Source organism: Tursiops truncatus, chromosome 1, assembly GCF_011762595.2.
Source record: "Tursiops truncatus isolate mTurTru1 chromosome 1, mTurTru1.mat.Y, whole genome shotgun sequence".
NCBI classification, from domain to species: domain Eukaryota; kingdom Metazoa; phylum Chordata; class Mammalia; order Artiodactyla; family Delphinidae; genus Tursiops; species Tursiops truncatus.
The window spans coordinates 170,967,198-170,989,773 of NC_047034.1; the positions used below are offsets into that span (position 1 = coordinate 170,967,198).

The window sequence follows — 22,576 nt, forward strand, 5'->3', positions numbered from 1 at the left end:
CCAGGAAGCCTGCCCTGACTGCTCAGCCTGTGTTAATTTCTCTTTTCCCATTTCCTCCTTCTCCCAGTATGGCTCAGAGTTCGTTCCCCAGCCATCTTGCGGATGGCAGGTTTGGGGACGCTTGAGGCTGTCTAGAGAGCCAGGAAGGATACTTAAAATGATGATGATGGTGGTTATAATGGTAGCAGTTACCATAATCGAATGTTCACATGCCAGCCATCGCCTACGTGCACTACACGCACAATCTCATTCAATCGTCCCAATAGCCCTTTGAAGTGAAGGCCAAAGCGCTCGGGCTGCATCCTGGCTCTGCCTCTCCTCACTGGTTGTGTGACATGGGGCAAGTGACTTAGCCTGTCTGTGCCTCAGTTTCCTCATCTCTGCAATGGGGATGAAGACAGTACCCATCTCACAGAATGGCTGTGAGCCTCAGTTAACATATGTTAGGCCTTTAGGGCAGTGACTGGCATGGAGCAGCCTCTAAGTATCATTGCTGATATTATGATGACCTTCATTCTACAGAGGAAGAAAGAGCGACTTGAGAGATTAAGTGACTTTCCCAAGGTCAGACAGCTGCTAGATCGCAGAGCCAGGACTGAGCCACCATGCCCAGTGCCCTCTCTCTTGTTGGCCCACAGTCTGAGCACCAAGGATTCCTAAATCACTGTATCTCCGAGCCGGAAGGGACTTTAGAATTAGTCCAGTCCTGTTCCCCTTGCAAGACAGGAATCCTTTCCACAGCACCCCTGCAAGGCGGTCCAGCCTCTGCTAGAACTGCAGGACAGGGTTCTCAGAGGGCAGGGACCACGCCTGCTTGCTCACCATTGTGTCCCCATGCCTGGCACTCAATAGACCCCCCCCCACCAATACTTGAAATACTTGATGAATGTGTGAAAGAACAAACTAGGAGCTCTCCCCCATCCCCAATGTGGTCTGGTCATTGGAGGCCCAAGGGTCCCCCGTGTGAGGGTGCCAGACGCTCCACCCCCCACTCTGTGACTGTCCCACCCACAGCTCCTTTGCAAACCCCAAAGTGGCCCATCTATCCACAACACCCCAAGATACTGCTGCCTTTGCCTCTCATGGCCCAAATCCTTCCTCCATCCTCTAGGAAGGTCTGCAGGGAAGGAACCAGCCCCCGGGCTTCCTGGGGCAGGTCAAACGAGAGACACATCTGCCCCATGGGCGTGAGGAAGCCAGGGCATGAGGCAGCCGTGGGCACACAGCCCTGGAGGAGGTGGCGGTGCCAGCCGGCACAGGTACACCTCCTCCCTCATCACCCCTCTGTGGCTGCCACCTGCTTCAGGATCAGCTGAATCCCCTTCCCACTCCTCACTGCCCACCCACCCTCAACTGGGCTTTAGCTCCTCCTACTAGCTTGGAGGGCTTGCTCCAGACTTGGTTCCCTCCCATGACCAACTCCTCACCCCCTGTTATCTAATGCCCTGGAACCAATGCCATCTCTGCTTCTAAGTTCACTCCAATTTTTAAAGTCTTAGTCTGAGACATTGGTTCTCAGCAGGGTGTGATTTTTCCTCCAGGGCACACTTGGCAACGTCCGGAGATGTTTTTGGTTGTCATAAGTCGGGGTGTGCTACCAGCATCTAGTGAGTAGAAGCCTCTCTACCCCCATTCAGTCTCCCACACTTAACACCCGCTAGCGGGGGTTCTTTAAGAAGCCTGGCTGAGAAAGACGAGGACCCAAGCTTCCATGACTGACAGCTATGCCAAGGCCAAGGCTCAGGAGAGGGCAGCCAAGTCAGGCCTGAGCCTTGAGGAAGCCCCACACAGCTCGCAGGGAGAGCCCAAGAGGTCAGCACCGGGGGCCTGCAAACCCCCAGGCTTCTGGCTCTTACCCATAAATGTCCACGAGGGTCTCCACGCCAGCCACACACACGGCACTGGTGGGATGCTGCAGGGACACTCGCAGGATCCTCTGCAGAGACATGCTAGCCTTGGGCTGGGCTTGGGCCACAAAACCCCTGGCATGTGGTTTAAAAGCCTTTGTTATAAAGCGGAAACTAACACACCATTGTAAAGCAATTATACTCCAATAAAAATGTTAATAAATAAATAAATAAAAGCCCTTGGCCTTTCCCTTCCAGCCCAATATGCTAATTCATTGGCTCCAGTCCTGGAAGCCCAGCCCCTTCCCAGAGCCAAGAGCTCAGGATTGGCTGGAAGAAACCGAATATTTGCATATGAACCTGTTGCTCCTGCCCAGGCGCAGAGAGAGTTAATTTCTGACTTTAAGGGGAGCAAGTAAGTACCTCGCCGAGGCACCAGGACCCTGGGGGGCGTGCAGAGGTGCAGGGTATGGATCAGGGGACCTTCCTTGCTTTCCACGCTCAGCCTCTTCACCCCTTTTTCTGCATTTTCAGAGATCATTGCTTTAGTGGGGAGTTTCTCTATCCTGATGGAGGAACTGATGAAAATGCAGATTCCCAGGCCTGGCCTCCAATTTGATAAGCAGCCTGTTGTCTGGAGTCTTTTTTTTTTTTTTTTTTACAAGCACCCCTATAGCATTTTGAGGCACTTTGAGGAACACCAACTTTTTTCTTAAGAGCATGGATTTTGCAGGCAGGACTGGATTTCAGCCCTGCCTCAATTACATCCTGACTGGGTGACCAGGGGCAAGTCACTTAATTGCTCTGTGCCTCACTTTTGGCATCTGAAAAATGGTTGTTATGAGGGTTAAAGGGGAAAACGTGGGTAGAGCTCTAGTGTGGAGCTCAGTATTCTTTTATTATGGTTGTTGTTGTTATTGTTATTATTGTTAGATGCCTAAAGCCTCTGGAAGGAGTTAGTGATAAGGGTGAAAGCCCTCTCTGGCCAGGAGCTTAGAATGTCAGAGTAGGAAGGCTCACTTGTTAGGTGGGGAAACTGAGCCCAGAGGGGCATTCGGCCACCTGAAACAGAAAGCGCGAGGGCTCTGGGGAGAGGAGTCTCAGGTCTGGACCCAGGCGCCACCAGGCACTGGCTGTGTGGCCTTGGGTGTTACGTCCCCTCTCTTGCAGCCTTGGTGTCCGCATCCGTAGAAAATGTGGCTACTCACCAGCCCTGGCAGAGATAATGGTGGGACACACCCTGTCCAGCAAGGCTCAGAAGGTGCTGAATAGAGGTTTCCTCCCTCCTCCCCAGTGACGCTGACAATCTGAGGCAGGGTGAGGACCAATATCTGCTCCCCCAGAGTCCCCGGCTAGTGCATTCACACCAGTTCAAGGATCTCAGCAAGACTCTAAGACTGGCACCCCTATATCCCAGGTTCTGGTAACGATGTTCTTCTCAAGGAGAGCTGCTGGGCTGCTGGGTCCAGGGACAGCTTCACTTTTTTGGCTGTAAAACGGCTCGGGGGCTGACTCAGCTGTAGGTAAGAGTCAGAGTTCAGGAGGAAGCCTCAGGCAGGCTCCATAGCCTGTTTGTGGGCACAGCTGGGGAACAGATACAGAAGCAGGGGCATTTCTCTGGGCACTGGCCCACTGTGATGGCGACAGGATAGCCTCCAGCTCAGAGCCCTGGATCTCCCTTTGGAAGTAGACTCATGCTTTCACTTCTCCCCAGTTACTACATGCCAGCTTTTAGAAAGAGATTGGTGGTTCATTCAGACTAAAGTGTCCATGACTGATGGGCAGCAACTTTTTGCCTCTTAGTCCACAATAAATCTAAAATAAAGTGAATGAGTGAGTGAGTGAGTGTCAGGGGAGCCATCTGAGGCAGCGCCAAGTGTGTAGGATGAGAGGGGTGATAATTTCGGGTCCCTGAAATCAGACCACTTAGGCTGGGTAGCTTAGTAGCTTTAGAGGCAGGAATTCAAGGGAATTATATTGGCCCTGGGCACCAGTCCTGCTGGGGACTCTCCCACTCTGCCAATAGGGCCCAGCCTGCCTGCCCTCTGAGAGATGGAGGAGATAGACCAGGGAAGGGAGAGGGATGAAGAGATAGGACCAACCCTCCCCCATAGCCATCTCAGCAGGGCAGGCAGCCTCACGGCAATGGGCGTGTGCCAGCCATCCTGCTGCGTCCGCCTGCCTGCCTGGCACTGGCCCTGGGGGCTCTCCCAGCTGGGTAGGAGCTGCCCATGGCCAGTGGAAGTTGAGCCAGGGAGCTGGTAGCATTGTGGGTGGCACTGAGAGCACCTCTCCCCCCGCTTCCCTCCCCTCCTCCCCACGGCCCAACGAACAGAAGCTAAGGAGGCAGCCATTTGAAGAAATGCATGTTGACATTTTTATTAATCAGAAAGGAGGTGACCAGTCACCTGGAACATTCTCGGAGGGAACATCAGCAAACCGCCCCCCAAACAGCCCAGCGGCAATTCCAGAGCTCCCTGCACTCAATGCCACTCCCCTCCCACCCGCAGCGCCTTCCCTGGGGAACCCCAGCTGCACACCCTTGGCCGCCGAAGAGATCCCTTCTCCTCTTGGCTCAGTCTAAGGGGCATCATGGTTATGAGCAGAAAGTGCACAGGCTAGACCAGGGGCTTGCACACGGGGTTCCCCAGAACCTTCGGGAAGGGGAGGATCCTCGTACACCACCCCCGCCACCTTAAACCAGAGCAGTTCCGTTTTCATCAGTTTCACATGCTGGGTCTCCGTGGTAGCCTCTGATGGCTAAGTGTTCCACAGCTAAAAGAGTTTAAGGGCAGATGGTTCAATCTAAATCTCACCGAGAGCCAGGGAGAAAACTCAGAAGGTAGAGGCCCAGAGGCTGTGGGAGAGGAAGGCCGGCCGGTTCCCTCCTGCCCACGCTTGTCTGGGGCAGGGGCCACCTCTCGCCCTGCACCGGCCAAGCCAGCTTGCCTGTGCACGTCCCGGTGACCTCACCTGGGCCCAGGCTATTAAATTCCCGTGGCAGCTCTGCCTTGCCTTCTGTGGGAGGGGACACAGGCCTGCCACGGGGCTTTACTCACAGGTGAAACCCAAGCTACATGCAGGGTCTCTGAGTTGCTGAGAGAGACTGGGCGAGCCTTCCCTCCCACTGCCGGCAGAACGAAGGGGAATAATGAAAGACTATTAAAGGAAATTAAACCCCACCCTCAAAGATAACCTAATGACCCCCCACCCGCTTCTAACCTCTAAGCCCCCTCTCCTTGCTGCATCTGGAACAGCCAGACCCCATCACATCCAGAGTCCAAAACTTAAAGCCTGGGAGGCCTAGGGCGCAGAGGCCAGGTCCCAGGTTTTATCCCCGTGCCTCAGCTCCTCTGCCGTCCTGGCCTCCTCGCCTCCTGCCCAGCCTTCCTCCGTGCACCCTCCTCGGGCCTCACCTTGGCCTCTCAGCGTTTGTGAGCCGGAAGCAGCCAGCATGCGTAATTAAAGGCTTTCCAAACAGGTAACAGGCACCCTTCTGAGGAGGGAGTCAGGTATTAAAGGGGAGTTGTTGCTTTTTCTTCTTAAAACAGTAAAGCAATTATACTCTAATAAAGATGTTTAAAATAAAAAAGGAACAGGCCATCAGATGTTGAGTTTTCCTGCCCTTATTCGCCTACATAAATATGGCTGAGGAGTGCTAGGAGATCACAGCCTGGGGGCCCCCTGAAGGAGAAGATAGCCAGAAAAGGAAAAAGGGGGCCCAAATCCCCCTTCCTGGTCTTACAAGAGCCACCGGTGGCCTAGACCCAGGGCTCTCACCCCAGGCCCCAGGCCCTGTAGGCCACGCCAGAGGTGAGGATGTGCAGTGTCCATCCCTGTATCCTGGTACCCACGGTGACCAGCACACTTGCGGGCACACAGGGGGAAGCGTCCAAGGCTCCCCCAAGAGGATGGAGGCCAGGTGGAGGTTCCTTATCCTGGCGGAATTCCCTGGCAGGTGGGGAGAGAGGATGGCGTGTGGGGAGCAGGCTCAGGGCACCACGTGCCACCACTTGAAGGGAAACGGCTTCCGGCGCACGTTGGTGCCGCAGTGGATCTCGCCACACAGCTCGTGGTAGGACAAGTAGTCATCGATGAAGGTACAGCAGAGGCCCAGAGGCTCCAAAAGGGACCGCACCTTCTCCTCCAGGCAGCAGCAGCCGTTGATTATGGGCCCGTAGGGTTTGGGGATGCCCAGGTACTTGCCTAAGACCACCATGTTCACCTGTAGAAGAGACAAGGCAAGAAAGAGACCTGGTTAGCTGGGGATGCTCTACATCTGCGGCCCCTTCTGGGTTCTGGCTCTGGCGGACCCATCCCCAGGGCCTGTGCCATCTTTGCCAGCATCTCCGGGCCACTAAGGCTGGCACTCGCTCAAGAACTAAGGTCTATGGAAGCAGAAAAGACATAGATCCGTAGTTGGAAGAGAGGATTAATAACAGGCAGGGCTGCCAGTAACATACATGGTAACTTCATATAAATAAAAGTCACCCCTTCCTCCAACACTTTCCTCCACCTATCAGAAAAGTAAATTATAATGACTTTGTTAGAACAAGATTTTACCGTTATCTGCCAAAAACTTGTACAGCAAATGTATCCATCTACAAGGTCCACGGTGTGAATGTCACAGGTGTGGTGCATTTATTTGTGCAGTACACACCAAGCTCAACCGTTCCTGGAAGCCCTGATAATTGTTACCGTTTATTGAGCATATTCTACGTGCCAGATATCGCATCCGTAAACCTCACAGCCTCCCTCCGAGGCCATAGCTTGGACCTGTTAAGTAATATAATTAAGGCCACACAGCCAGAGAACAGGGAGACTGAAATTTGACTCAGGTCTGACTCATGCCAAAACTCGTGCTCTTTCTACTCTGCCAGGGTGTAGCACTGTGGCTGCCTGGGGTGCTAAGGAGTTGGGGCAAGGGGCTGGGAGTCCTTGGGGGCACCTGGGTTTATCTCCAATGACACTTCTGCTTCCCTGGCTGGGGGACCTGGCAGGGGGCCCTAACACCACGGAAGGGAAGTCTGCCCAGTGCAGGGTATGGAGGCTTCTTAGAGGTAACTTCTGGCCCAGTGGATGGCCAGAGGAGCTGTCCTTGGTGTTCAGAGGGGACACTCTGACTCACTGGGTCATCTCAGTGTTGGGTGGGCTGCCCTTACACTCTCCACACCCCAGCCCCTCACCCTCAAGTCTGCCCCGCAGGGCCGTCCACGGCTGGGACCAACATGGAGCTGGAGGGTCCTGTGGGGGTCAGTCACGTGGCCTTGGCCCTGACCTGCTTGGTTGCCCACTAATGGGCCAGAACATGGTGGGAGTGGGGGCACACAGAGGGACAAAGGGCAGGGAGAGGAACAGAGAGCGGTATTCAGGACCATTGCCGGCCTGGCTTTGCCTCCTCCTAGACGAGGACTCAGGAGACTGGAGGTCGGTCCATTTGCTCGCTGGAGACCTCAGGCAAGTCAACCACTCTCCTCCGAGGGCCTCTTTCCCCTTCTGACAAATGAGGGTTAACTGAGTGTTCCCTAAGGGCTCTCCAGTGAGAACATGCTGGGATCCTCTAGCTGGGCCTGGTCTGAAGCTAGGAGATTCCCATGGAGGGCTGTGTGCTGGGGAGGGGCTCCCAGTAGGGGAGGGCAAGGCCGCAGCCCAGGGCTGACCACGGTCATGGGCCTTCCCCCACGCTCAGTCAGAACCAGAGGCAGGTCACCCCTTAGAGCTTCACTGTCTGATACAGTAGCCATCCACCACATGTGGCTGCTGACGTTAAAATGAAAGTAAAACTTCCGTTCCTCAGTCACACTGGCCACATTTGAAGCCACATGTGGCGGCAGCCACGTCATATTGCACAGATGTAGAACATTTCCATCACCTGAGAAAGTTCTGACCGCACTACCCTAGAGCAGTGGTTCTCAACCAGGGCAATCTTGCCTCCAGGGCATTTTGCAACCATCCTACGATACACAGGACAACCCCCAGAGCAAAAGACTCTTTAGCCCCAAATATCAGTAGAACCAAGGTTGTGAAGCCCTGCCTGCGAGGTCTCTGCAGGGGCCTCACAGCGAGGGGTCAGGAGTGAATGCGACCCTGGCGGGGAAGCCAGACCCTACGCACTGGCCTCCAGTCAGGACCCCAGGATTCACTGGCTGGTCCAATGACAGGGATTCGAGTAAAGGCCCCAGGCTGAAGAGGGAGGGTCTCCCACCCTAGGGAACCACCCCTCACTGCTGCCAATGCCCCGACCTCCTTTCCCAAGGGGTTGCTGGGCGCTATGGGCCGGGCTGTGCCAATGGCATCGCTCAGACCCCTCCCAGGGGCCGCATTGGTGAGATCACACCTGCTCATCTGCTTGTCAGGTGCCTGAGTTAGTGACAGCCAGGGTGGCAGCTGCCACCTGCCACCCCTGCCCACCTCAGGACCCTCTGGGGAGCAGACAGTGGGGTGCCAGCCCGGGGAGCAGAACAGGCAGCTGAGACCCAGAAGCGAAAGCTTGAAACATTGGAACCAAACCACGCTTCCGTTCTCCATTTTGAGGGGGGGAAAGGCCTTAGTTGTGGGGCTGCCCTGTGCACTGTAGGATGTTTAGCAGCGTCCGTGGCCTCCACCCACTAGATGCCAGTAGCACCCTCCTCGTGTGGCAATCAAAGTACCCGGGGCGGGGGTGGGGGGAGGAGAAATCACCCTGGTTGGGAACTACCGATGGAGATTTTCTATATCTGCCCCAAAAAGCAAACACTGGCGAGGTCCGCAGGGCCCGTCCCAGCCTCCTTGCCAGTCTGCCCCTGGATAGGGACGGTTTCTCCTCTGGACCCCCAACTGACCGCCCAGCAGGACCCCGCCAGGCACCAAGGATGGAAATGACCCGTCCTCCCTCCACGCTCTCACCATGTTGGGGAAGAAGGCTTCTGCTTGGGAGTCCTTCAGGTAAAAGAGCTGGGGGATGTCCACGATGTCCCGCTCAGTCAGGCCCAGTTCCTGCTTCAGCACCTCCCGGTTCCAGTCAATGCATCTCTGAGGGTGGGAGGAGGGGCACAGGTACCCAGGGAGCCAGGAAGTATCCAACGTTTCTGAGCACCTGCTACGTGTCGGGCCCTGTGCACCCTTTAGCTTGTTTGATCCTCATAACAGCTTTGTGCCATTGCTACCGCAGATGGGGAAACTGAGGCTCAAGTGACCTGCCCAAGGGCACAGAGCTAGGAAGTAGTGGACCTGGGGTTTGGATCCAGGCAGCTTCTGGTTGCAAAAGTGCTTGCCGTCACCACACACTGTCCCAACCAGAGCCGGGCTTATGCTTCTGCCCAGCTCAGCTGTTTAGGAGAAAAGCGTCGGGCACCACTGGGGAGAAGCATGGGACCTCCTCCTGTCTACTGAGTAGGACTCCATGCCAGGCCTACACCAGGCACGTGGCAGGCATTAGCTCTGCCCCTTCCTGGGACCTCCTTCCACCCCATCTCCTCACCAGGTCACCCTGATTCTCACGCACCCCAGCCCTCGCCCCTACAGGGCCCCATTTCCCCACCACATCTCTCCCATCTCCCCAGACTTCTTGGGGAACTCAATTCTACTTCCGCTGAAACCCATCATTTCCCCAGAATGGGGGCAAGATGTCCCCCACTGGACTGGCACGGCTGTGTCTCTTCCATCAGACTGTGGGTTTCCCAAGAGCAGGGGCCCTACCCAACCCACAGGTCTCAGCAGCCCCCAGGAGAGTCAGAGGCCCAGGGCTGAACCCCTCACCCCCACCCCGGCAGTTCCTGGGGCTGCTTCACCCTCCACCCCCCTCACCTGTGCATACAGGTTGTCACTCCTGAGAATTCTGTCTTCCAGTATCTCATTAATGCTTCTCTTCACCTGGTAATTTAACCCTGCAAGAGAAAGAAGACTGCAGCTGGCTCAGGGAATACTGCCTGGGGCCACCTCAAGCCTGGGCTTGAAAATCCGGGCCAGGATTTTTCTCCCACCTCAGCGCCAGGGTCTGAAGCAAGGACTGAGAAAGCCAGAGACTGGAAACGCTGATGGGACCAAGCTCTGGCTGCAAGTAAATCCTGGTGATGGATTATAAACTCCTTGGGAAGGGACGCCTGAGCTCAGAGCCTAATAATAACAGAAGAGCTACCGTTATTGACACCCCCTATGCTCTGGGCCTCCTGTTATATTTATTATTGATCTCTAAAACAATGCTAGGTCAGGTTAGTTACCACCCTGCATTCAGAGAAGAGGAAATGGAGGCACTGAGAGGTTCAGAACACATCTTTGATCTCATAGCCGGCAAGTGGCAAGACCAGGATCTGAATCCAGGTCTATCTTTGCTGAAGGCTATGCGACATCCCTTCCAATGCTCCATTCCGCAGGTGAGAACACTGCGATCCCCGGTGGGGAAGGGGGAGGTGCTCAAGGGGGCCAACCAGGCCCTTGGAGGGTCTGTCGATTCCCCAAGGAAGGTCCACAGAGGGGCCCCGACCACCCTCCTGGCTTCTCACCCCTCCCTCTCTTGAGCCCCTGGCCCTGCTGCTTCCTGCTTCTTAGCCCTGGGCAAGCCGCTTCCCCTCTCTGAGCCTCAGTTTTCTCCTCCATGAAAAGGGATAAGGAGAAGGGGGTGAACGATCTGATTGGGCAAGAGCATGAAAGTGTATGTACGGACAGGCTCATGGCTTCCTGTTCCTTTCTTCCCCTGGGGTGTGGCCAGGAACAACCCAGTGTATGGAGGAGGCCACCCAGGCTTCCATCCCTGGCCCAAGAAAGGAAGAGCCCTCATCCTTTGCTCCCATATGAAGGTGTTGGGAAAATCAGTGATGGACTCTGAGCTGAGAGCTGGCAGACAAATGGCCTGTAAGCAGAGCACAGCCACGTCAGGCATCAATGGTGCCCAGGGCTGGCAACGAGAGGGCACGGTCTGGCAGGGTGATGGGCTCACTGGCACTCACCGTCAAACTGGGCCGCCTCCCCGTAGCCCTCCTCCTTCTTCTCTTGGAACAGGTTGAGGCAAGCGATGGGGCTGGCCAGGAGCAGCCGGAAGCCCTGGCACAGAGGATGGGAGAGCAGCTCAGTGGACAGGTTCTCCCCCCATGCAGGAAACCCCAAACTCAGGAGGGGCCTGAGTTCAGAGGCCAGACTGCACATGGCAACCCCCCTCAATCCCTCCCACCAGCCACAAAGGACTGTCTGCACCTCCCCGAATCCTCCAAGCCGGTTCACACCTGCAGGCCTTTGTCCATAACCTTCTCTTTTCCTGGAAGCCCTTCCCCACTTTGTACACCAGGGAACTCAACCACTGGTCACTAGGAAGCCTCCCCTCCCAGGCTGCCTGCTCCCTGCGGGCTGTACCCTCCCTGATCGTCTCTGCAAGGTGCTGAGTGGTTAACATTGCTGGTCCAGAGCCCACCGTCTTGGTCTGAATTTTACCCTACTAGTTAGTTGCCCTTCTGAGCCTCGTTTTCCTTATTTATAAAATGGGGGAAATGATAATAGTACCCACCTCATGGGGTTGCTAGAGGATTAAACGCATTAAAACACATACATCTCACAGGTGCTCAGTAAATGTTTCCAATTATTACCAGTGTCAGTCCTGGGTCTTGACTGAGAGGTCTGGATCAGAACAAACACCCAGTAAGTGTGAGAATGAGTGTATGAGAAGTGAGCGAACGAGTTCCCTCCTGGGCTCTGACCTCCTCCAGGAAGCCCCCCCTGATTAACACCACCTGGCCCAGAGGGTACCCTGACTCCAAGCTCTCTATGGACCGAGGTGGTGAGCTAGTTTCAGGTGCCTTTGCCTTATCCTGACCCATCAGGATAGGGAGGGGCAGAGGTAGCTCAGGCAGGAGGAGAGGGGATGTACCTTTTGGTCGGAGGTGGGCACGAAGCTCAGGAACTCGTCCACGTGGCCCACCCAGAGCCAGTCAGAGTAGATCTCCACGGGCGCCTGCACCTGCTGGGCCTTCAGGAAGTCGCGCACCACCTTGGCCATTCGCCGCCCACCAGACCTGGCCAGGGAGGGAAAGAGCAGGGTCACCTCGTGCGTGTTGTGTGCTGGTTCCCTGCAGGCACTTCCTGAGCCCCTCCCTGCCCTGTCAACCCTCTGAATGGGTCTTCTTTGGTCCCTGCTTCCTGGCCCCAGTGCCCAGGTGCTCCCAGGAACTCGCTGTCCATCCTGAGTATTGCCCAAGAGAGTCTGTCCCTCCCTCACCTTAAAGCATCCTCCCCAAGGCCAGAAAGGTCCTGCCACCCCTTCTTGCAGAAGAGAGTCAAATGAGAGCCCTCCATCTGCCAAAGGGAACTGAAGACCCTCATCTCAATTCCTGGGACTCAGAGAGGTTGACTCTTTACCCAAGGCACCAAGCTTTTTGTTCAAAACATGACTGGGAGCTGGCAAGCCACCCCACATCCTGCTTAGCCCAGTGTTACCCAAAGTGTGGGAATTGTTGCCCACCCCCCATGTCCCTCACTTTCTTCAGGTTTAACTCAAATGTCACCTCTTTCTCTATGTGGACTTTGGAAATAACAACCACCCCTCAACTCCTTTCCCAGCTTTATTCTTCTCTACAGCATTTGGTACTATTTGGCATACTTGATATCTTGTTTATTGCCTGGCAGCCCACTAGAATGTAAACTCCAGGAGGGCTGGGATTTTTCTCTAGGTTCACTGCTGTATCCCCAGCACCTCTTATAGAATAGCTGCTGAAAAATATTTGTGAATGATATTAAGGCTTTTGAACAGCTGTGTAAGAGTCCATAGTCTATATAACAACAAAACTAGAAGGGAGACCCAACAAGCAGTGATACAAGGCAACACTGATTTGATTCAGGGGGTGGGAATGTGGAAAATATTTTTCTTGTATTTCTGTTTATTTTAATATAATATTTTAATATTTAATATTTTAGTTTCTGTTATTTTAAGTCCCTCCTTGGGACTCTGCAGCCCTCTGCCTGGAGGCAGGGGAATGGACCAGATGACTCCAGCCTTGAGAAGCATCAGACCTGGTCTCTGAGTCACATCAAAGCTGCCACCAGGAGGCAGAATTGTTCCAAGATCGTTTTAAATGTGGGGAGCAGAGCTTGGAGAACCCAAGATAGTAGAGAACAGAGGGGGCATTTGCTGAGCACCTGCTGTGTGCCTGCCTGAGGCTCCTCACACTGGGTGTCTTATTTAATCCCCAGGATAACCCTATTATGTACGTAAAAATGACAGGTCCATGTCATGATCTGAACTCTGCCGGACCAAGCTCTCTGACCTCATCCCCCCACACCCCCTCGTTCCCTCTGCTCCTGACCCACTGGCCTCCTTGCTGTTCCTCTAATGTCTCCAGCACACTCCTGCCTCAGAGCCTTCGCACTAGTTGTTTCCACTCCCTTGCACATCTTCCTCCCAATTAGCCACATCTTTAACTGTCTCATCTCCTTCAGGGGAATGTCAGCCTCTCACCAACGCTTCTTTTACCTAACATACAAGATGATTTACTTATTTATTATGTTTGCTTATTGTCTGTTTCTCTCTTCTAGGATGTATGTAGGTTGTTTTGTTCACTGCTAAGGTCAGAAGCCAAGACAGGAACACAGGACAGCAGCCTGGATGTTAAATTTTAATTTGGGGTCCAAGGAGGAGATCTGAATTCTGACTATTCCCCTAACTTGCTGTGTGGTCCTAGGCAGTAGCTGCCCCTCCCTGAGCCTCAGGGTTCCATCTGTCTACCAAGAGCTTTGTTCCCTGTTTTCAACACAATAGCCAATGGAGTGAGGCCCAGCTCTGCTAGAGACCCCCCACACATTCCCATCCGGGGTCCTTGCTCTGAGCCTGGGATTTTCCAGAACATTTCTTTTATCCCCAGCACGGGGCCCCGAACCTGGCATATAGGAAGTCTCAATAAATAGTTATTGAATTGATAAATGAATGCATGAATTAGTGCATTCACTTCATTTATCTAAGCCTCAACTTCCTCATCTGTAAAATGGGGATAATAGTCATCTCAACCTCATAGGGCTGTTGTAAGAATTAATGGAGGTAACCTGGGTAAAGCTCCATGTTCATGGCATGTAGGTGATCAATAACTTTTATCCATTGAGTTCCAACCTACTTCAAGGCACATCCACTGCCAGGGGTCCAGCTAAATAATACCCAAGCATTCGGAAGTTGGTTAATGTGAATCCTTTATCCCCAGTAACGGCTATTATATAGCTAGGACAGGGATTTTTTTATAAGCCCATTTCACCGAGGAGGACACTGAGGGATGACGTATAAAATAATTTGCCCATTTAATAATGTATCTTTGTCACCTGATGTATCCCTAGTACCTTCATCAGTGCCTGGCACATGGTAGGCATGCAATAAATATTTCTAAATGAATTAATCAAGCACCTACTATGTTCCAGGCCCTGTGGTAGGCACTAGTTAGATGATGTGCCCCAAATCATGTGGCCAATAAGTGGCAGAGGCAGGACTCGAACCCAAATCCGTTAGATAGCAAAGTCTGTGCTCGTTCTTGCCAGATCCCTCCTGGAAGCACAGAATGACTGCCCAGCGGTCCCAAGGCCCTTCTGCCCCCAGAGCTGTGGGCAGGATCCAGCCCCAGAGTAGTTCTGCACATGAGTCAGCAGCAAGGTGAGTGCACTCCTCTTGTCCTGGCCAACCTCAGCCCCGGGTACCCAGCCTGGGCACCCGGCTTCATGCCTGGGGTTGGTGCCAGGAAGCCTCACCTCACCTGATCCAGAGCCATGAGGCCACCAAGGTCACCACATGAGCCTGGGTAAACTTCCCAGGACTGCCTGGCTGCTCTGGGCCCAAGACCAGATAGCCAGGGCTTGGGGACGCAAGCTGGGGCACGCCTGGGCTCCATGCCAACCCCACACAAACCGGAAGGCAAACTCCAGGGCCTGGGGTGGGCTTAATCTTTAGGCAGGAAGCAGGGGATCGCACTAGCATCCCTGTGCTACACACCCCATTCTTCGACTGCCCACAGGCTGGGTGGGGACCCACCAGGGAGATTTAGCAGATGCTGTCATCTGTCTGAGCCCTAAACCCTAAATACCTTGTTTCCTCCTAGATGACAGCTGTCCAGGTAGGACCTGTCAAGTTACCTCTGTCACCCTGGTATCCTGACCTGCAGCCTTGTGGTGATGGCTGCACCCTTTCTAGCTGTTGCCAGGACAACAGCTATTTCGATGTCCTCACTGGAGAGGTCAACGGATCCAACTCCTACTTCTGCCCTGGATGACACGTGACCTCCCTGCTCTTCTGACGTTTCAAAAGAAGTCAGAAATCTGGCTTTTTATATGAAGCCTCCTGATACATGTATATTTAATGTTGGTGACGAATTATGCTCATAAAATACTAGGCAGGGCAAAAGACCGTGGGCCAATAGTTTGTTTTTTCCTAAGATTCTGTGATCTTTCCTGTGACCTGTGATCCTAGGACTCTATTCCAGGATTCCGTGCAGGAACTTAAGACCACTTTTCAGACTGGAGAATTGTGTTTGCGGTGGAGGCAGGGGGTGTTGGAGAGTGGCTGCTGCCTTGGGGCCCCCGGGCCCTCCCGTGACCTCCACCACCCTCCTGCCCTGGTTTCTCACTTGGGGAAGCTGCTACCAATGAGGATTCGGCCCAGCGGGTACTCCTTGCCCCCCACTGTGACTGGAGGGCTGATGTCCAGGTTGCCGAAGGAGTCAAGGTCAGAAACACCAGCGAACTGCGTTTCCCGGATGACATATCCAAAGTCGGGACCCTAGGGGAAAACCATCGAGAGCTCTAACCATCAGTTAGAAAAGGAAGAGACAGCTCTTGGGGCAGGGGAGCGAGGGGTGCTCCTGGGGGAATCCCACTCCCTGAAAAACAACCACTATTCACTTTTCACACATCCTCCCGGTGCCCTGAGCCTTGCGCTGTTAAAGCCGAAGCCAATAACAGAACAATAACTAGAAAATCCCTGACTGTTTGGAAAGGAGGCAACATGCTTCTAAAGAACCCACGGGTCAAAGAAGAAATCAAAGGGGAGGTTACACCGTATTTTGAAGTGAAAGGTAAAAACCACACAGCACGTTAAAACTTGAGGGGATGCTGGTAAGGCTGCACTTCTAGGGAATTGCCGCAGCTCTAAACACATATATCAAGAAGAGAAAGGCTTGAAAAATCTTAGCTTCCGTTTCCAGCTAGGAAAAGAACAGTAAATTAAACCTAAAGAAAGTAGAAGGAAGGAAATGATAAAGACAGAGCAGGGAACAGTGGAAAAGGCGCTGGCCAGGTCAAGCCCAGGGCTTGGGGTCAGGCCCTTTGTTGATGCAGACTCACCCCACAGAGCTCACTGTCACCTCCCCAGGGACTCTTCCCTGATCCCTCCAGGCTGGGGTAAATGTCCCTGCTCTGTGTGCCCATGAGTTCCTGGACCTTCCCCATCATATCCCCCACCAGACCCTGGCATTGTCCTGGAGGTGGGGGACAGGGGCCAGTAAACAGGCAGAGACGTGAGTTCTGGGACCCGGACCCACCTCAAAAGGCAGGTTAGCCTAGCGGTAAAGTTCAGGGGCCGTGGAGGCAGCCCCTCTGGTTTTGGTGCCACTGCTAACTAGCTGTGTGGCCTTGGGTAAGTTGCTTAACCTCTCTGAGCCTCAGTAAAGAGGGAATAATAATATCCACAGGAGTATGGATATCCATACTTATCCATAGGAATCCACGTGGATTAAATGAGCAACTGTGTAAAGCTAGGAGGGAGGGCCTGGAACTCAGGACATGGCTGCTGGAGTGGCTCCTGTCGCCCTCCTGTGTGTAGAAGCAGCATTGTGCCTGGCACACAGTAGGCGTTCAGAAAACATTCGTTACCTGAAGAGAGGACCTGGCTCACAAAAGCAAGAGCCATGAGGGCTCACTAAGGGTGTGTTGCCCTCAAAAGGCAGTTTGGTTTCCCCAGAGCTGACTCCTTTGTTCACTCCCCCTTGGGGGAAAGGAAGGACCCCAAGGAGGACTTTGCTGGCCTGTTCCTCCCAGAACAGGGGTGATTTGCATGAGATTTGCATTTCATTTACATATCCCTCCCAAACCTCCCACTAACTCCCCATTTGCCAGAACCCACCACCTGTGTCCTTTTGTAGCCCCTGAAGGACTAGGACCAGGCAAGAATGACTGGAGAATCCTATAGGAGGAGCCACCCATGGTTTCCCCACTCTGCCCTTGGCCGCATACCAGGATCCTCTTATAAGGGAAGTACTTCAGGCCTCTGTCTCGGGGGGAGTCAAAGACCACCGGGAAGGATTTGTGAGGCGCCTCGATGTAGCCAAACTCCATCTCGTCCTGGGAGGGGAGAGAAAAAGACCACAGGGACTGCCTCAGTATAGTATTAAGAATGGGTTAATCCCCCCAGGCCCGGGGCGGGGCGGGGCAGGACAGTGGATCTTCCCCAAGACCTGGCGGGTGCAGGGGCCAGGGAACAGAGGTGGAGTGAGGGCTCTCAGGACCGCAGCCAGAGGAGGACTCTGCCTGGGACCAGAGCACTTGGAGGGAAGCGGGAGACACTGGGGCGACGCAGGCAGTGGCGGGGAGGGGAGGGCGTTCCCCCAGACTGCATGCCCCCCACCCTAAGTCCTGGCACCCAGGCCGGCCTGGCTTCTCTAGGGAAACAGAGGCCAGTAGGAGCCTGCGCAGGCCAGCTTTCCCAAAGCCAGTGTAAAGGACGGGGTTCAGGCCTCCCGGGCTGCCCTCCTCTCCCGGGATCACTCCCGCACCCACCTGGATCCAGCGGTCATTCCGATTCTCAGTCCAAGGGCAGACGATCAGCTTGCAGTTGGCTTTCAACGCCAGGTCAGATATGTCTTTCAGAAACTTCTCATTTGAGCCATGGGAGTCTAAGACACTGCAAAACACAGGGAGAGGGGAGCGAAATAATGACTGCTGACTGTGGCCTTGGCCTCAGGGCCGGGGGGCAGGGGATAGATGGGGTGGCCTTGGTGCGGTCTGTGCTAGGCCCCATGTGGACCCTGGGCACAGGGGTTCAAACCCAGTCTCTGCACTAGAGAGATTCATGGGCTAATGACAGAGACAAATAATGTCCCCAGATCACATCAGGTGACAGGTGCAAGGGGAGGGACAGGCCCGGGGCTGTGGAGCCCGAAGGCAGGGCACCATAAGTCCTGGAGAAGGTGACTGGGGACTGAATCTCACTGGTTAAGGTGGTAGTGAGGGGGCAGGTAGCCCCATCTCCTCCTGTTTCTCACAACTGGCCTAAACAAAGGAGTCAGGATGGTGTTAGTGAGCAAACAGAAAGAAAGAGTGCCCTTCTGAACACCTGGGCCCAGCTCAGCAGAGCAAACCTGTTTGGCCACACCCTTCCTGGCCTTTTGACTTATGTTCCAAGTCATCTATGGCCCTTTCCAGTGGTCCGACCTCTGATGCAGAGGCCCGGAGTAGCCTTGCCAATCCAGGCTCACCTGCCCATCAAGGGGCCTGACAAGGATTCTGAGAGATGGCAGAAGGACCAGGGACCCGGGTTGGGCCAGGGCTCACAGAGGAGCTTGGAGTTTGGGTCCCGAGTTCTCTGCAGGCCCAGGAGTACACCCACATCTGAGCAAGGCTGGGTCTCCCGCAGCTGCCAGCAGTCTGAACGGGGCCTGGCCCCACTGCCTGGAATAAATCCTAAATGTTCTGGGGCTGCTACCTGCAGGACACGGTAGGGCAGGTGTGCTGGACTTGAGTCATTGACCTCAGCCAGGGCCTTAGCTGCTCAGAGCAGGAGGGGCTGACAGGCCCAAGCCAGCCTGCTGCTATCCTGTTCCCAGCTTGTGTCCGTGGGTGCCTGCAATGAATTTGTCCAGTATGAGGGCAGGGCCAAGCCTGGTACGGAATTCTGTTCCTATCTCTATGAGTCCAGAGACGGTGGGAGAGCTGCAGGAGGGGCGAGGCCTCACCTGCACACATACACCTCCAGGGGGCACTGGGTGTTGGGGGTCATGATCCAGGGGGCCATGCGGAAGGTCACGGTGTCTGTGAAGTAGGGCACCTCAGGCAGCGTCTGGGGGGAAAATGAGGACTCAGTGGGCCCTGCAGGGAGCCCCATCAGGCTTCAAGACCCCGCAGCCCCCAGCCTCCCAGTCCTGGAGCCTCCACGCTGGTCCCTGAAGCCCCTCATCCTCTATCACGGCCCCCAGCGCCATACATACCTTGGTGTCCACCAGGCTGACGCTGAGAGAGACCAGCCCCAAGAAATCAGCGTCGGGAAAGGTGAGCCCCTCCACGTAGAAGCTGATCTTCCGTTCCCCCGGATGCCGCTCCACTTCGTAGTACAGCTGCTGGGGCCCCAGCACCTGCTTGTAGTCTGAGAGAGAATTCCCACCTAGGGGGAACCAGAGTCAGCACTGGGGGCCCAGTGCTGGGACAGGGGTGTGGGGCTGCGAGGATGTGAGGACAGGAAACCCAAGGCCAGGAATGTAGAGGCAGAACCACCTTTGTGTTAGATCTACTTGGACTCCTCCAGCTCTGCCATGTGCAAGCTGTGTGACCTCAGCTCAATGACTCAACCTCTCTGAGCCTCAGTTCCTCACCTGTAAAATGGGCTAATATTACATTTCTCATGCGGTCAGCGTAAGCTTTAAACTAGATAAGGAAGTAAAAACAGCCGGCACAAAAGATGAAAACAACCTAAATGTCCATCAACGGATGAATGGATAAACAAAATGTAGTATGTCCCTATGCTGGCATGTTATTCATCCATAAAAAGGAATGAAGTATTGATACATGCGACAGCATAGATGAACCTTGACATTATACTAAGTGAAAGAAGCCCGACACAAAAGGCCTCATATCGTATCATCCCATTTGTACGAGATGTACAGAATCGGTACATCCACAGGGACAGAAAACAGATTAGCTGTCGCCTAGGGCTGGGGGTTGGGGGATGGGGAGTGACTGCTAATAAGTACAGGCCTTTATTTGGGGGTGGTGAAAATGTCTTAGAGCTAGAAATTTTGTGGTAGTTACCCAACATTGAGAATGTACTCAATGTCACCGAATTGTTCACTTTAAAAATGGTTAATTTGGGGACTCCCCTGGTGGTGCAGAGGTTAAGAATCCGCCTGCCAATGCAGGGGACACAGGTTTGGGCCCTGGTCTGGGAAGATCCCACATGCCGTGGAGCAACTAAGCCTGTGCACCACAGCTACTGAGCCCGTGCTCTAGAGCCTGTGCGCCACAACTACTGAGCCCACGTGCCACAAATACTGAAGCCCACGCGCCTAGAGCCCGTGCTCTGCAACAAGAGAAACCACTGCAGTGAGAAGCCCGCTCACCACAACGAAGAGTAGCCCCCGCTCGCCGCAACTAGAGAAAGCCCGCGCCCCTCAACAAAGACCCAATGCAGCCAAAAATAAATAAATTTATAAAAAAATAAAGTAAATATAATAAAATGGTTAATTTTATGTTATGTGAATTTCATCTCAAATTTTTAAAGAAATCGCCTGGCACATAGTAGTTCTGGCCCGTAGCCTTTTCCCCTCCCCTGAGGGTTGTCTGGGAAGCGCCACCCTGGCACGCTCTCACAGCATGAAATGTTGTCAGCTCACTTACAGAGACTTTGCTTACGTTCTGGTATCACAGTAAGTGTTTCCAAGCTGGACTCCTGGGTAACCTTCCACCATTGGAACATTCTGGTCCCTGCCAGGCTCATTTAGCTGGGACAAGCTCTGAGTCAGTTTGAACAGAGGAGGATGAAGAGGAAGAAGGAAGGGGCAGGAGAGGTCTCTTGTGATTTATGAAAATGAGTAAGGGCACCTCAGGGTTAAGGATTAGTGTTTCTGCCAGGTTTTTTGTTTGTTTGTTTGTTTTTTTAATCCACAGACTTTGATTAATAAACTGTCAGAACAACTGGATTCTGAAGGCAAGCCTGGGCCTCAGCTGTGCTAGTCCCTGCCTCCACCCCACCCAGCCTGGACACTGCTGTTTTACATCAAGAACTCATTCCATGCTAACCGACCAGAGGAAGGATGGGCTCAGGAGAAAGGGCAAGGGTAGTGGAAAGAGGGGCTTTGGTGCCCAAGAGACTGGCTTTGAATGCTTGCTCCATCCCCAACTGGTTGTGGGACCTTAGGGCAGTGAATTCACATGTCTGAGCCTCAGTTTTCCCCTCTGTAAAATGGGTCTAGTTTGGGAACCTCTTTCTTGGGCGATACGTCGTGTCCTGATGGAGTGGCTGTTTGTAAGTGGTAGTGAGAGTCACAAAATGATGATGGAAGGAGAGAGAGAGGTGGATAAGAGAAGAATGGTTTGGGAAGCAGAAGATGGAGCAGGAAGGGAAGAGATCCCTCCAGGCCACTCACCCCTAGCGCAGAAGACCGCCATTCTCCTGGAATCAGAAAACGGCACGTTCAAGACCAGCTTGTGGCTGTCAAAGAGCTCATCAGGGCCATCGCAGCTCAGCACCATTGGGGCCATGTCCTGCAGGTCTGGAGAGAGGGGTGCCCATGAGACGATCTTGCTCCATCCCACACCATCACCCTGGACAACGCCATACACCCCTTCTGTTGCTCACCTTCCAGTGATGTCAGCTGGGTGCTGGTGAGGTCGATCTCCCTGGACCTGAAACTATCCCGGTCACAGTTCACCAGCAGGATAGCCCCATAGCCCTCAGGGCCCCAGCGCCAGGTTTTCTGTGGCAAAGCAAGAGGACTTAGGATCAGTGGGACCCAGGGGTCTCTGAGAAGGGGTTCTGGACATGGCTAGAGCTGTCTGCTTTGTTAACTTGGAGACTTTTGTATTCTGGGTTTGCTTAAAGATTTATAGAGGGATCATAGATTTGGGGAATGGAGTTCCAGGTCCCTACACCCAGAGCCACTCCACGCTTGTGCAGTGAACAACTTGAACAACAGCTCCTCCCAGCCATCAGACTGGAAGAGGAAGGGTGATGGCGCAAAACCCAGAAATGGCCTTTGCCAGTCTGCTGAGCTTTGGTCCTGCCAGCAGACTAAGACTGCCTCGCCCTGACCTTGATGGGGCTGGAGAATTCCTGGGAGACTCTCCCCATGCCAGTCCTCTCCTGGGGCCTGTCCCACAGTTTTCTCTGACTTTCACTTGAGATCCTGCAGGTCCTGCAAGATAGTCTGAGCAGAGAGGTGGGGAAGATGGCTGGAACCCTGCCTCTGTGATCAAAGCTCTTCCTGATGTGCTTCTCTTTTTTTCTTTTAATTTATTTGCTTATTTATTTTGGCTGTGCTGGGTCTTAGTTGCGGCACACAGGATCTTTGTTGCAGCATGTGGGATCTTTAGTTGCAGCATACATACTTCTTATTTGCGGCATGCGGACTCTTAGTTGCGGCATGCATGTGGGATCTAGTTCCCCGACCAGGGTTGGAACCCCAGGCCCCCTGCATCGGGAGTGCAGAGTCTTACCCACTGGACCACCAGGGAAGTCCCCTTCCTGACGTGCTTCTACTTCATCCCCACCAGACTCCGCAAGGCAGGGCTTATTTTCCCCATTTCACAGAAGAGGGAAAAGAGGCTCTGGGGTGTGAACCCCAAGTCACATAGATGGGATTCAAACTTGGGTCTGGGGGACCTCACAGGACCACTGCTAACTTATATGGCACTCTTGTTCACCCCTCTGGGTAGATGCTTCTCTGTACCGGCGCCCAAGACATGATTTATATCATAGGCCCCACCCGCCACCTTGCCCAAGCAACCTTGTGCAGTGAACACTCTGCACAGCCATCCGTGGCAGCCCTACCCCATCTTGTCCACAAAGTCTTCTATATGATTCAGGCTTCCTC

The 22,576-nt window shown here is 53.9% G+C and overlaps 1 protein-coding gene across 1 annotated transcript in view; it reads right to left on the reverse strand.

Annotated features, from left to right (window-relative positions):
- Positions 1 to 4,200: 4,200 nt before the first annotated feature.
- Positions 4,201 to 22,576, reverse strand: part of LOC101329224 (protein-arginine deiminase type-1) — a 33,861-nt gene continuing 15,485 nt past the window's right edge. The window contains exons 5-16 of the mRNA XM_033842487.2: positions 21,343 to 21,460; positions 21,131 to 21,256; positions 18,980 to 19,152; positions 18,728 to 18,831; positions 17,553 to 17,676; positions 17,010 to 17,117; positions 15,407 to 15,558; positions 11,683 to 11,827; positions 10,772 to 10,865; positions 9,633 to 9,712; positions 8,733 to 8,858; positions 4,201 to 6,072 (exon numbers count right to left, since the gene is read on the reverse strand). Of these exons, the coding sequence (XP_033698378.1) occupies positions 5,839 to 6,072; positions 8,733 to 8,858; positions 9,633 to 9,712; positions 10,772 to 10,865; positions 11,683 to 11,827; positions 15,407 to 15,558; positions 17,010 to 17,117; positions 17,553 to 17,676; positions 18,728 to 18,831; positions 18,980 to 19,152; positions 21,131 to 21,256; positions 21,343 to 21,460 (1,584 nt within the window). The 3' untranslated portion in view covers positions 4,201 to 5,838. The remainder of the gene's footprint in view (positions 6,073 to 8,732; positions 8,859 to 9,632; positions 9,713 to 10,771; positions 10,866 to 11,682; positions 11,828 to 15,406; positions 15,559 to 17,009; positions 17,118 to 17,552; positions 17,677 to 18,727; positions 18,832 to 18,979; positions 19,153 to 21,130; positions 21,257 to 21,342; positions 21,461 to 22,576) is intronic.